Source organism: Natator depressus, chromosome 16 (genome assembly GCF_965152275.1).
Source record: "Natator depressus isolate rNatDep1 chromosome 16, rNatDep2.hap1, whole genome shotgun sequence".
Taxonomy (NCBI): domain Eukaryota; kingdom Metazoa; phylum Chordata; order Testudines; family Cheloniidae; genus Natator; species Natator depressus.
Genome location: NC_134249.1, coordinates 7,840,125 through 7,855,539, shown reverse-complemented (window position 1 = coordinate 7,855,539; position 15,415 = coordinate 7,840,125). Strand labels below are relative to the sequence as shown.

Sequence of the window (15,415 nt, the reverse complement as noted above, 5' to 3'; positions counted from 1 at the left end):
CAGGGCTGAGCTACTATGGTGATGAAGGTCATATAGACAGACAGAGAGAGAGAGAACCAGGAAACTGAAAAATGGGAACTAGTCAGGACTTTGTGCTACTCGAAAGAGAACTGGATATAGCCAAAAGCCACTGGGGGAAAAGTCAATAACTACCCTGCATGCTGAACTGAGCAGATGTTTCATGGTCTACAGAAACTAGATCAGATAAAAACTGAAAACCCTGTGCTCAAACTCAGATGCAACGGCTTGAGCATGTACAGACAATTATTCAACACCCGTTGACTTGGTATTATTGTGTATTTTGCTTCTCTCTCAACCAAAACTAAATGGGGAGAGTTCCTGAGGATGTGATTTTAAAAAACCTGTGTGCACAACTGCATGCCTAACTTTTGTGCAGTTACTATGACTGCAAATGACCATAAATAGCCATGTGCACAAGCAATCACAGTAACTGTGCACATAAATTCAGCCACGCAATTGCTTACAAATGTTAAAACACCCAGCTTTCTCAAACAAACCCGCAGTCTTGTAGGTTCAGGTACAAGTTATTCTGATTTACAGTAAAATAAAAGTGAGGCAAGAGCAGTGAGGCAATCTCTCCTCACCTGATGTTTATCTCTTACAGAAAAATTGCCTCCTCCTGGTTCCTCGGCCCCAAGGGATCACTCTCTCCATGTGAGGTTCCACAAGGGTTTGTGTTGTTGACCTGCTTAATCCAAGTGTACGAGAGGCCACCCTGGGAGAGTGCAAAGCAGTGTTGGCTGTAGTGCCTTATTTGGATAAGACGCAGTTCAGAGCTGTGCTTTCATCAGACCTGGATGTGCAGCAGCTGGGATTCCCCAGGCATTAGCCGAAATGGGAACAGGAGCGGGAGGGAGCTCACTGAAGTGCACTCAAGAGAAGACAGAAGGCAACTGGGGTAAGGTATGGCAGGGGTGGTTTCTGCCCACCTAGTGAGGCTGTGTGTCCAAGAGTGCACTATCGTGAAGTGCTCTTGCTTCCGGAGTCACAGGTGGTTTTGGCAACTAACAGGACCTTTTCCCATCTACCTCTGGCTAGGTGCCTGGGACCTTTTCTTTCTGATCCAGACCTCGCCACAGGGATCCACAACTTTGTGACCTCTAGATTGGATTGCTGCCCTGTTACAGTGTTTGTGGCTCTGCTTGAGGATTATTCGGAAGCTGCATCTGGGGCATAAGATGTTGGTAGCTAAAGGGAACACATTACTCCAGTCCTTCAACAACTGCACTGGCTTCCTATTTACTTCTGGGTACAATTCAAAGTGTTAAGCCTGGCTTATAAAGCCCTCTCTAACTTGGGTGCTTGCTATTGAAGAGTCTGCCTCTCTCTCCATGAGGAGCTACAGTACTGGAGGACAGCTGGGATGCTTTAGCTACGAGATCCTAGACATGAAGTGGCAAAGAGCTGGTGGCAGAGCATTCTCAGTGGAAAGCCCTTGGTTCTGGAAACCATTCCCCACGCAGCTGACCTGATAGAGCCAAAGTTTGCTAATGTTTAGTGCACAAAGCAAAGCTCACCTCAGTTCTCAAGCATCTGCACAAAGGGGAAAGGATAGGATTGTTTGGAAGTGGGTGCTCCCCATGCCCCAAATCCATGGTGCCTCTGAGAGAAGGCAGAACTGTGTGCTTTATTAAGTGATGGGCATGTACCCTGAGTCACTCAGAAGGGCACACTGTATGAATGAATAAGTTTAATTACCAAATAAGAACTGTATAAAAACGGATACTGATCTGGAGAGGTACTAGGATACTCAGTGATGTGTGACAGAATAAAACCCAGACATCAACAGCGGGAAGTTCCCAGAGAGTTTTCCATCAGGGTTGTGCCTGATGTTCCTTTGAGTTGGCCTTATACGGAACCTGTTTCCAAAGCGACCCTGTGGATTTAGTAAAGGGGCTGAAGGTGCAACACAGCTGAGGCTGAAAGGCAATTACGGAGCTAACACAAATATGCTGGGGGAGGTAAACGATCTGTTGAACATTTAGAAACACAAACTGGGAGCGGGAGGTGTGAAGCTAATAGCAGCAGCAAGTTATAAACCATATTATCACCCCTGCCTCTTTGTAGGAGAAAGAGACCAGAGATCTAGCTGGACACTTCCAAATTATACCTGTTGGCTCAGATCAGGGCTACCATACCGCACACCAAAAAAACCAACAAAAAAACAAAAACCCCCAAGACCATTTAGCAGCAGAGCAACTCACTGCAGTGCATATACGTTACCAGGCTAGGTGTGGGTTTAGGCATTGTCTTCCGTGCTCTGTGGACCTTGACTTCAGCGTTCGTGGCGGTGGCTTTTTTAGCATCCATGTCCTTACTCCCCTCCCCGAGCTTGGCTGGCATGGTGGCTTGCATCTGAGAAAAGGCGCTCAGAGTTCTCCCTTTGCTTGCTCCGCCTGGGAGGGTTTTCGCAGCATGGCCAGTGAGAGAAGCAAAGGTGCCTGTAGTCCTTAGGGGTTGCTCCTGCACCATCTGCTTAGTTAAAATATATCCATTGCTCCCCGTTACAGAAGTCTGCGTGAAGTCATTAGCTTTCATGTGGTTCTGCTTCCCAGTCTCACTGTCTCTCTCCGAAATGCCATTCTCCGCTATCCTATTTAATTTAGTACTGGAGTCCTGCTGGCTCACTTTTGTATTGTCCTGAGTGTTTTTAGTTGGGTTTGGGTGGCTACCAGCTTCGTTGCGCTCACAGGAGCCATTGGTTTCACCATCTGCTGTCATTTTTGGTTCCCCTACTTGCTTTTCTGTAGCACTTTCATCTGCAGCCATGGCATTAAATCCTGGAGACAGAGGGCGAGAGAAAGAGGGGTTACAGGTTAGTGAGCCTCAAAAGGAAGATATGGATAACTGCCATAGTATATATGTCACAGCAAATCCCTCTCCCACAAAAAAACTGGAAGCCATTTTTACCCAGTTGGTTATTTTGGGCTGGCTCCTCAGCTACTGTCAGTCAGTCATAGAATCATAGAATATCAGGGTTGGAAGGGATCCAGTCCAACCCCCTGCTCAAAGCAGGACCAATCCCCAATTTTTGCCCCAGATCCCTAAATGGCCCCCTCAAGGATTGAACGCACAACCTTAGGTTTATCAGGCCAATGCTCAAACCACTGAGCTATCCCTTCAGTGTCACTCTTCTGAAGTCAATGGAGCCATGACTCACATCAGCTGGGGATCTGGTCCCCCACTTCTAACTACAGGTTTTCAAGGTAAAAATACTCTTTAGCAGTCCCAGTAACTACATTTATTTGATCATCCTTCAACACCTAGCATGTCAAAAAAAACCACTACGCAACCCTGCATGCCTACCTAAGGCAAAGCTCTCATTACAAAGGCCAGGGTTACACCAGAAAAGTTTTGCCGGTACGGCTACACCAGCAAACTCTCCCAGGGCAGGCGCAGATTATACTTGCTAATATCGCTTATACTGGTTCGGTGAGTGAAATAAGCTACACCGGCAAAATCACAGTTTTTTGCTGGTGTAACTGTGTCTACACTAGGGCTTTTGCTGATACAGAAACATCCTCAAAACCATCACACTCAGGGTGGATCTGATTTAAATCAATTTGATTTAAATCATGATTTAAATGACCAGTCAGGAAGACTCGATTTAATCATGGATTTCTACACAGAAGTGCATTCTTGTTGGTTGTTATAACCGTAATACATATTCTTCACTCCTCCAAGATAGATGTAACTTCATTTTTAGAAGGTTCACACTATACATTTTTAAAGTGATTTATTTTGAAAACTTTTCAGATTAGTTTTACAGCTATTCAGAAAATCTATGATTGTTTGGTGATTTCATTTACCAAAGGTAAGTGAAGCAGATAATTATGAAGTCATTGGGAGGTGAACTATCTCCAGTTCAACAGGTTAATCATTAATATTCAGAGGATTTTCTTGCCATGCTGTATTAGGAGGAGAACATCACCAGACAGACATTTCAATTGTTTTATTGAACTAAAACCAACAACATCATGTATTCTGGATATTTTTCTTCAACAGCAAACATATAATATTTTAACAAAACAAGCATATGAATTTTTGAATTTAGTTAACCATTCAAGTTTTTTAAAATCAGCTTTGTTTTTGTTAAAACTGTTTTTAACTAAAATAGTTAAATGAAATATAAAAACACAAAAATTAACTCGTCGACGTCAGCCAGGTCAACATGAGAAACTTAAAATATTGGCTTCTGCAGCCAACTCAGTCATCTTCACCTTCATTCTCCTGTTTGTTCATAATCTGGAAAAGAAAAACCAGCTTTCCTGCTTTGTCAGGACCCAAAAGATTTCTCAATTCGGAATGAATTAGTCCAAAGGAAGAAAATATTCTTTCTACACGGGCAGAAGACGCTACTGCTGTTAAAAGTGAGATAATCACTTCAACAGTCTCTGAATCCAAGTGCTTAAGTGATGTCCACCAGTTCACTGGTGTGACTTTCTTTAAAACATCATCAGCAAACATATATTTCTTGAATGGTTCACCCTGAGCTCTGAAGTTTATTACAGTTGGCATTAAGGAGGGCTGATTGCTGGATGTCCACGTCACAGCCAACTCCTCTTCTTCAGCAGTTAAGGTTTGACCCTGGTATCGAGTACTGAGAATATCTGCAAGAAAATAAGCTGGAGATAGTGCTTGTCCATTCGTTTTTTTAATGCTTGTAATTTAACTCGGTCATTGCACATTTCTCTTTTTAAAATCACACTCAGTTCCTTCCAAATTTCAACAGCGTCAGCCATAAAATAGCGATTTCCCTGCATTGTGTTCAAGGCGACAGCAATAGGCTTCAGGGTCCTCAGCCTGCGTTTAGCGTGTCTCTTAAGCCCAATGGTGAGCACTTTGGCTGTGACGGGGCCATCTATTTTTTCATGATTTTGTTCACAAACTGTCATCAAATTAGGCCAGCTCTTGATCTCATGCTCAAAACAGTCCACTACGGAGTTCCAGCACACCTCTTGTGCGAGAGTTCGTTTGGTTCCTCCCACTTTTTTCAGAGCAGCTGCTGCAAAGTGGTTGTTACGGGAAGTATTTTGCAATTTCAACAACATCAGCCTTTATTTCTGGAACATTGAAGTCCTTGGCTAGGAGGTGCATCAAATGAGCACTGCAACCGCATGTTATTAGCTTGGGACTCTCTTCACTCTCTTCTAAATTTCTTCTCATCTTGGATACATTTGCAGCATTGTCTGTGACCAAGCTGCGTACTAGACATTTGAATTTTTTTTCACCGTTTATTATAGCTTTTACTGCTACTTCTTGTAAGTATTCTGCTGTGTGAGCATTTCCTGGTGTATCAATTGTTTCTGTGAGGAAGACATTCCCTTCTTCTGTTGTCACACAAGCACATACAACAGGATCATTGTGAACATTGCTCCACCCATCAATACTCAGGTTAACAATTTCACCCTCTAGACATTTTGCACACTGCTCAATTTCTCTTTCATACACTTTATCCAGCAATTTGCCTGCGACATCTGCTCTGTTGGGTGGACAGATCCTGGTCTTAATGACTGAACCATGTTAATGAAGTGTGGGTTCTCAATCATACGGAAAGGAGAGTTTGTTGCATAAACAAACCAGGCAATTTTTTCATCAATTACCTATTTTTGTAATCAGCTGGTTCTTATCACAAACTTATCTCTGGTTGTTTCTGGATGATGAAGATTTTTTTTTCTTTTTGTTACAGGTGGTATACTGTGGCTATGTGACAAACATGATGTGACTGAAACACTGTAACTGGCAGATAACTCTGAAACTACAGAAAAGGATGGTGATCTTGAAGGTGGATAGTCTTTAGAATCCTGTATGTTGAGGATGGATTCCCCTAAACAAAATAAATCAATGCAGTTATTTAATTATTATTACCACACTGCTCATTTAGTATTACTCATTGCATTCACTGACACTCAGTACTACTTTAAAGGTGAAATTGTAAAAGGAAGATCTGCCTATTTCAGCTATTTATTTTTTATCACAACTGCATCTAAAATGATAGTACAGTAACGCCTCACTTAAAGTCATCCCGGTTAACGTTGTTACGTTGCTGATCAATTAGGGAACATGCTCGTTTAAAGTTGTGCAATGCTCCCTTCTAACGTCATTTGGCAGCCACCTGCTTTGTCCACTGCTTGCAGGAAGAGCAGCCCGTTGGAGCGAGCTGGTGGGGCCTGGAACCAGGGTGGACCGGCAGCCCCACATCAGCTCCCCACTCCCCTAAGTTCCCTGTGCAGCAGCCACCCAGCAGGCTAACAATTGCCGGGCAGTTCAGCTGTCCCTCCCCCCACTGCCATGTGCTGCTCCTGCCCTGGGAGCCTCCTGTTTGCTGTGCCCGGGGGGGGGGGGGGGAGCTAATGTCAGGGTATCCCTCTCCCCTAGGCTCCTTTACCCCATCAGGCCAATCTCCACAGAGCGTGGGGAGGGGGGGGAGGACACTGACAGGGCTCAGGAAGGAGGGAGCTTGCTGGCAGCAGCTGCTGTCTCAACTTGCTGATCTACTTAAAAAGGCACTGTACTTAGTAGGGTGGGGTCAGTGTACTTAAAGGGGCAATGCGCGTCCCTCTCACACACACACAGACACACACAGGGTGTGTGTCTCTGTCTGCCATGCTGTCTCCCCTCCCTCCATTCATGCTGTCTTGTAGAGCGTGAAGCTACATTAACAACGTATTAACCCTTGAGGGCTCAGCCAAGTGCTAGTTCATCATTTAGCAGCAAGGCATTCCCTGGGAAATATCCCCCCCTCTGACCTCATCACCTCAACCAAGCTTCACAATCATCATTGCTGTGTACAGTATTAAATTGTTAAAATGTATACTATGTATGTGTGTGTATATAAGTATAGTCTTTAGTCTGGCAAAAAAAATTTCCCTGGAACCTAACCCCCACTATTTACATTAATTCTTATGGGGAAATTGGATTAGCTTAACATCGTTTCCCTTAAAGTAGCATTTTTCAGGAACATAACTACAATGTTAAGAGAGGAGTTACTGTACCATAGAGTAACAACTATTTTTTGCTCAAACATGAGAATTCAAGAATAGTCCAGAAGGAAGACAGGCAGTCCTTAAGAAAGAAGTATGAAATAAAAAAGTTTACCAACCTGAAGATCCTGCGTGTTCAGACATGTTCCTTTCATCATCTTCCTCACAGCTTCCTCCTGAGAAGGAACACTTCTCATGATGTTGTCTCATTCGGGCAACCAGGCCTTGCATTTCTTTGTTGCATTGTTTGCATTTTGCACGCATACCTGTCTTACCCACAGGTTGAGGAACTTCATTAAAATATTCCCAAACTGGGTCTCTTTTACGGCCTGCTGCCATTGTAGGTTTTGCCTTTTAGTAAGAGAATGGTATGGTAGATTTCAAATCAATGAAGGCTACACTCAGAAAGACCTCAAGACTTCTGGAATATGCTGCTCAAACAGTTTCACTTTTGTTTCTACTGCCTGTCCCTCCTTTCTCACATTTATCGCCAGACTTCTCCTTGTCTAGATCTATTCTGCCCCCAACAATCTTCTAGTCATTGAACTTTTTGAGAGAGGTAAGGGATTGACTCTGTGTACACAAATTTGCAGAGGGACAACATGGTTGAGGTCTGTTATTTCTCACCTCTATATATAATTTAATTTATTTAAAAACATTTTTGCTGTTAACAAGCATGTTATCTCTGGAGACACAAATCCACAGTTTGAGAACTGCAAAACTAAGCATCTCTGATGGTATCTTCTAGACTGAGCACTGAGTCCCATTGGGTAGATAGAAAGATTAACCTAAATAATCTATACAGAAGCCTCTGGAACCCCATAAGATTGGGTCCCTAATCCATGAACTACTGAAACTCATTTACAAAACTTTTCTTAAACATTACATGAATATATTGTCTCATACTATAGAATTAGAATTTATAATCTCTATTCCATTATGAGATATCTTTGAGCTATAATGTATCTATCTTTAGACAGGTTTTTTCCCTCAAAAAGCATTTTAACAAAAAAATCTGATTTAAATAAAAAAAATCCAATTTAAATAAAAATCAGATTTTTAATGGATTTTTATCCACCCTAATCACACTCTGACTGACACTGTTATACCAGCAAACGTTTCTAGTGCAGACTTGCTCAAAGAGTGTTTAGCTTCCCTACAAAGCACAGGATCGGGACACATGGTTTCCTAGCAGAGGCATAAGGTAGAGTAAACACAGTGCCAAACCACTTTTAACACAGTTCTAGGCTAACCACATTCATCGAATTCAAATTAGAGTGAGATCTGTGCTAACAAACTGAACGAAAAGCTCATTCACAACCAGAACAGGAAGGGGTGTGTTAAAAGTTCTTTTCTCCCTTGCAAATGCACCTCCCCCCACACCACACACACACACAAATTGTCCCATCCGAGTTGCAGCTCCAAGTAAAAAGGATCCAAATATGAACTACATGTGAAGCAGAAAAGTTGCCAGCCAGGAAAACTAGCAGCTCCCTGGACAACCGGAAGGGACAACAATTCACTGGCCTGTTCTGTGGAATGATTAGGTTGACATAATATCAGGATTCCTTGTATTGTTTTCCTTCCCGAGGCCAGACAGATTAAGAAGCATAAGGATAAAATACCAGCTGAAGCTTTGAGCTATCTGTTTAACTGGGCTCTCAGGGCAGGTGGGTCTAATTTACAACTTGTTTGGTTCGAATTATGTATTGGTAATTTTAGGCTGGAATTTTTAGAAGGGCTCAAAACCTTCAGCAGAAACCAGATTTTCAAAACAACCAGCACATTGGATATGGAGCTGCTTTGAGAATCTGGCCCTTTAGATCCATCCAAATAGTCTCTTAGGGGAATCCTGCCCCTCTCTTCTGCTTGGGGAAGCAGTGGTGTGGTTCTATAGCATGGGGACAGATTTTGAACTGCACAGAGGGATTCACATACCTGGAGCGCTGGCTCCGAGCTCAGCTCTACCAGGGTTTGCTGAGTCCCAGTGCAAAGATGGCACTGGACACACGGCAGGGGCTGGTGAATCTAAGGAACAGAGCAATAGCTGCAAGAACCAATGTACCTCCAAGACTGCAACAGGGACTGGAGAACAACCTCCGCTGCCACAAAGATGGCAGCAATGGAGTGTTCTCTCCTGGAGTGGGACCCAGCGTCGAAGGCAGGGGTGGCTAAACTACGGCCCAGGGGCCACACCCGGCCCTCCAGACATTTTAATCCGGCCCTCGAACTCCCTCCGGAGAGCAGGGCCCTGGGCTTGCCCTGCTCTGGCGCACCAGCTGGGGAGCGGGGTCAGGGGTTGCCCCGCTCCACGCGGCTCCTAAAAACAGTGGCATGTCCCTCCTCCAGCTCCTATGCATAGGGGCAACCAGGGTGCTCTGCACGCTGCCCCTGCCCCAAGCGCTGCACCCGCAGCTCCCATTGGCTGGGAACCATGGCCAACGGGAGCTCCAGACGTGGCGCCTGTGGATGGGGCAGCACGCAGAACTGCCTGGCAGCGCCTCCGCGTAGGAGCTGGATGGGGGCCATGCCACTGCTTCTGGGAACTGCCTGAGGTAAGCGCCGCCCAGAGCCTGCACCCCTGGCCCCAACCCCCTGCCCTGATCTCCCTCTTGCCCTCCAACCCCTTGGTGCCAGCCCAGAGAACCCTCCTGCACCCCCAACCCCACATCCCCAGCCCCACCCCAGAGCCCACACGCCCAGCTGGAGCCCTCACCCTCACCCCCTCCCACACCCAACCCCAAATTTCGTGAGCATTCATGACCCACCATACAATTTCCATACCCAGATGTGGCCCTCGGGCCAAAAAGTTTGCCTACTGTCTAAGGGAATAGGAGACTGATTTGCCCCCAAATTAGGAGATCTTAGGTTTTGAATTACATATTTATTTTTTAAAGTATTCAACTCATCTTTAACACATTGTCTGCAAATGGGTTTTACCTGGAGAGTCACAGTGGCATCGGACTGTTTCACTTACACACACACCATATCAGCTCTAGCACTTGAAACACTCAGAACGTTTCCTAGCACATCCACTTTCTCTAGTCATCAGCTGAGATTTAAAATGTTTCCCCATCAGAGCCATTTGCCATTAGTCCTAACACTGATGATAACTGTGCCTTCTAAAGCTCTCGCTTATTTCACGTTGAAATCAATGGATGTTTGGCACTGAATATGGTGCAGGAAAGTATCTTCATGTACATGGCTTTCCCATGGGATCCAGCTCTGAGGCTGCGGCCTGGCTAGAAACCTCCATTAGGAATGCTCTCTCTTCCCACACAGAGAAGGTCAGGCATGTTAGAGCTCTCCAGGTGAATACTGCCAGTCTAGACTACAGACAGCTGAGTAACTTTTAGAAATAACTCACTAGTATTCCCTAGAGACTATGCAGGAGAGCAGAGGCAAAAATATGCCCCAGCCATGCAGCTTCATGGATGTGCAAGCAGACTTCAAAGCCAGAGCAACACCAACTCTTACCACTCGGGATAGCTTCAATTTACTGTAGCATTCACAGCTTAAGAAAGCAGTAAGATGCAGAAAGCATGTGCTTTTGCCAGCTGTGATTTAAAAGGAGGAAAGACAAAGAACGGACTTTTCTGTTACTGTCCACAATCACCGAGGGGAAACATTAAGCTAAAGAGAAGAAGAAAGCCAACAGCCCTTTATGTTCCCCATAGTTTGCATTTTTAAATTGGTCTTGGTGTAGTCATTTCAATTTTCATTTCAGCAATGTTAGCACTGGGAGAAACACAAAATTATGGGTCGAGATTTGCACGGCTCTGGGAGTGGAGGGTTCTCAGCGTTTTGCAGGAGGCACTCAGCACCTGGCAAGATAAGGCCCTAAATACAGGACAGATTTACACTGCTGAGCATTCCCATTGAAGCAATCAGATAGCTTCTGCAACTGGCAATTGTTGCACTCTCTGCTCATTCAGTTTAGCTGCCATAAAAGTGACCAATTCAAGACAGATTAGAGCAGTGGTTCGGGGGCCACAAGCAGGTTTCAGGGGGTCCGCCAAGCAGGACCAGCATTAGACTTGCTGGGGCCCAGGGCAGAAAGCCGAAGCCCTACTGCCTGGGGCTGAAGCCAAAGCCTGAGTAACTTAGCTTCACAGGGCCCCCTGTGGCATGGGGCCCCGGGCAATTGCCCTGCTTGCCACCCCCTAGTGCTGGCCCTGGCTTTTATATGCAGAAAAACAGTTTTTGTGGCACATACGGGCCGTGGAATTTTTATAGCATGTTGGTGGGGGGCCTGAAAAAGAAAAAGGTGGAGAACCCCGGATTAGAGCACTACACTCGGGGAAAGGATCATTGTATTTCTCCATAACGGACGCAGAGACTTTGTGAAAAAAGCCACTTGACTGAAGTTTAAAAAGGGAACCAAAACCCTACAATTTTCTACTTTTAATAAATGTTGAACATAAGAAAGGTCCTTCCTCGGTCAGACCAAAGGTCCATCTAGCCCAGTATCCTGTCTTCCGACAGTGGTCAGTGCCAGGTGTCCCAGAGGGAATGAACAGAACAGGTAATCCTCAAGTGATCCATCCCCTGTCGCCCATTCCCAGCTTCTGGCAAGCAGAGGCTAAGGACACCATCCCTGCCCAGCCTAGATAATAGCCACTGATGGACCTATCCGCCCTGAATGTATCTAGTTCTTTTTTGAACCCTGTTATAGTCTTGGCCTTCACAACACCCTCTGGCAAAGAGTTCCACAGGTTGAATGTGTGTTGTGTGAAAACTCCAATCTGATGGGCTGAACAAATGCCATTAATCTAAACAAACAGACAAACGTTTCCAAACCTTGATAACTGGAAATTGTACAAAGTGACGAAGGAAAAATAGTCCATCTTCTGTAGAGTAGTATGGAACTTTAGAACTTGACAGTAGACCTATGGGCCTCTGTGCTGCCCCTTGAGCAATCATGTACGGCAAGGCAAAGTGAACGTTTCTGATTTCATAGATTTCAAGGTCAGAAGGGACCACTGTGATCATCTAATCTGATCTCCTGTGTAACTCAGGCTACAGAACTTCCCCAAAATAATTTAATACTGTGTAAGCGAATGTACATGGTGCAGAACAACGCAAAATCTGCCCCTCTGAGCTTCCATCTAAACCCACTTATTAGCTGCTCAGTGGAATGAGTGAAATGTATTATAGGGTCTGACAATCTAGTTTCTAGTGGACACTTGTCAATAGCAGAAATTGGGGTCACAATGATCATCTCTGGGCCCCCTGGTTGGCGATGCCAGCAGAGAGGCCAAGGATTTAAGATGACCAGAGACTAAATGTCCCTCTCATCTCAGGTCAGGTTTGAGGCATATTGGGGAGGAGGCTTGTACTGCAGCTGCCCATGAAGTACCTGCTCCGGGAGGGAAAAAAGATAATCAGTCTTCAGAGCTGTCAACCTACTATTTTTCCCCAGCACTAAATTGAAGAACATAATAATAAATTCACTGGTGTAAAAAAAAAAAAGGTTGGCTGCTTGCTGCAAACATGTTTTTGCACTCCCAAACCCCCTGTGAGAGCTCCCGGGACAAGGCCTGCTGGCCTGCATGAGCTCATTCAGGAGCTGCTAAGGATTATCTCAACTCCCTGCCCAAGCCTCTAATTAGAAAGACCTCCCACTAAGCTCCAGTTTGTGTCAAGCTCTAAACTGCTTAATAAGACATGGTAACATAGTTTAGCCTCTTTTTATAGTAGAAATACCTTGATCTGGTGCTAAAAACATTGTCATGTCATCTCAGAACAGCTAGACCTAGCCTAGCATCCTTGGCCCCAATTCAGCAGTCCATCCCAACAAAGCACTGGCTTAAGTCTCATTCAAGTCAATAAGACGTTGCCACGGGTTTAAAAAGTAAAGCACCTGCTTTGCTGAACAGAGATGGACTTCAGCACACTAAGTACATTACAGAACTGGGGCCTCTGACAGTGGCCAGTACCGGATGCTTCAGAGGAAGGTACAAGAAACCTCCTCACGGATAGTTGTTAAGTAGCCCATAGCAGAAGATCCTCCCTAACCCAGGCACTATATAAAGGGCTTATGTCAGGGGTTCCCAAACTTTTTGCCCATTTTGAGACTTGCTGTTTCCTGTGACCGCAGACAGCAGCAAAGGAACATAGCAACTGAAGAAGCTAAGGAATTTACACATGAAGTATGTTACTGAATGCTCTCTAATGTGACACATGGGCTTGCCTGTAATGACACAGCTTCTCGAAGTCCAGTGGAGTGGCAGAAATTGAACCTCTAATCTCCGATGTGACATCAACAGTAGATCCATACCGAGGCTTGATGTACACAAGTATGCTGAATCCAGTGTCACACAAATATATGCTCGCGAATGGCACCAGAAGTTTCAAGGCGCACGTTGAGAGTGCAGGATATTCATTCTTGATAGTGAACCAGAACACCGGGAGAGAGAGTTGGGCATAGTTCCTTGCAAGAACTGATTGCAGGAAATTTCAATGAACTGTTTGATTTCAGATGCTGGCAAATCCATGGCATCTTGGGCTTGCACTGAAAGGGGTTTCGCACCCAACTGGACACTGTCATGTCCAAGTCAGGGAAAAAGGATGTAAACTGTTCCTCCATCTGCCTGAGATGCTCAGCAATCACCTATGTGGGTGGCTGATCAATTTCATTGTCAGCCAGGAACTTGCAAAGCCGTGGGAAGGAGTCATAGTTTGTCTTCAGTAGATTATTCTTCCAGAAAACAACTTTTTTCATTAATCTTGTTACTTGATCACTCTGCTGAAGGATGTGGGTGTTCTTTCCTTGCAGACCTTTATTCAATTCATTCAGTTTCCCAAATATGTCTGGGACATAGGCACATCTTCCTTCGGTCACACAGAAAATCAATTCACTCTTTTTGCAATCCATTGCATAGGCATGCAGCTCATCTCTCAGTTCAAAAAATCATTCCAGTATTTTCCTCACAAGAGCTAACGAGCTTCAGTGTGGAACACCACCATGTTGTGACTGGACCCCATGCCTTCGCACAATTGTGCAAACACACGCATGCAAAGGGGCTGAGTCTTGATGTAGTTCACAATAGACAAGACCAGCTGCAAAACTTCACCTAGCTCTGGACTCAGAGCTTTAGATGCCAGCTGTTCTCTGAATCATGCAGTGAGTCTATACAGCAGATGGAACAACTTTCTTCATCAAAGCACACAGACCTGCTTTGTGGCCTGCCACAGACAGAACTCCAACTATACAGAAGCCCACCAAGTGATCACACGAGATACTTTTGTCTTGCATGTAGCACATGGAACATTCCTTGTGCCGTCTTGTGTCCAGGAAGATGGAGCTAGAACAGAATGTTTGGAAGAATTGCACCCTCCCATGTGTATTTCACAAAGGTCAATAAATGTGCATCACGACCTTCAGGGCTCATATAAACGTGAAGCACAAAAGCATCCATGTTTTCCAGATGCTCCACCAGTGTGTTTTCATGATCTGCTGCTAACACCTCAAGCCTTTGCTTCACTGTATTGTTAGAGAGTGATATGGCTTTGAGTTTGTTTGCCTCAGTTTCCCTTCACATTATCTTCACCATATCGATTGCCGCTGGCAAAATCAAAGTCTCTCCAGTTGTGTGAGGCCTCTTGGTCTGTGTGATGTGGTAAAAACACCTCAAATTATGCCTTTTGAGTGCAGTCAGACAGACAGACATGGCTTTCTTGAATGGCACTTGCTGATGCGAAAATTCTTCTTTCCAGTGCTGGAAAAATGACTTGGTTTGCCTGAGTGTTCCTTCTGAAGGGTTTCCAAGTGTTTAAGTTAGTTAAGCTTCATGCTTTTGCTAGATAACACCACGTGACATAGCCGGCATTTTGGCCTTTCTTCATTCTTGCCAAACCCAAAGAAAGCTTCATAATATTTGAGATCACGTTTCTTCCACTCTCCTTTTTCATTCATAATTGCATCACCAAACTCACTGCTGGAGGGTGCAGCAGAGATTCTGCATAGAAATGACTCCACTGTGCCTCTTATCACAAATCAGAAAGACGAATTTGCTGCTAGGCAAATGAGGCAGGACTTACGAAGGCCCCATGTGGTGATACCAGGGAAGCAGAGACAGTGACTTACAATGATTCTTTATCAAGTGCCAACAGGGTATTCAGGGCAGCATAAAAGAAGATATGAGCCCTGCCTTAAGGAGCTTACAAGCCAGTGCAGAAAAGGCTAGCACAGGCTCCTACGAGTTCAAACAGAGAAGATGCTCTGTTGATAAAGCTGCTGCTTGCAGATAACGAACTTCTGGATTCAAGTCTCTCAGCTGGATGCTTGCACAGTCGGAGGGTGCAAATGGAAAAATGGCATCCACACAGCCAACGTGTCCAGACCTGCTTCACAAACGCCATGCCAGGAGGCCACCATTTTACAAAATAGTGGCCTACACACAGTGTGA

At 44.9% G+C, this 15,415-nt stretch overlaps 1 protein-coding gene across 12 annotated transcripts in view; it reads right to left on the bottom strand.

Moving 5' to 3' along the window:
* EHMT1 (euchromatic histone lysine methyltransferase 1) overlaps positions 1-15,415 on the bottom strand; it is a 170,200-nt gene that overhangs the window by 73,732 nt on the left and 81,053 nt on the right. For all 12 annotated transcript variants that reach the window (XM_074973874.1, XM_074973872.1, XM_074973873.1 and 9 more), the window contains one exon: positions 2,245-2,801. In XM_074973874.1, the coding sequence (XP_074829975.1) occupies positions 2,245-2,801 (557 nt within the window). The remainder of the gene's footprint in view (positions 1-2,244; positions 2,802-15,415) is intronic.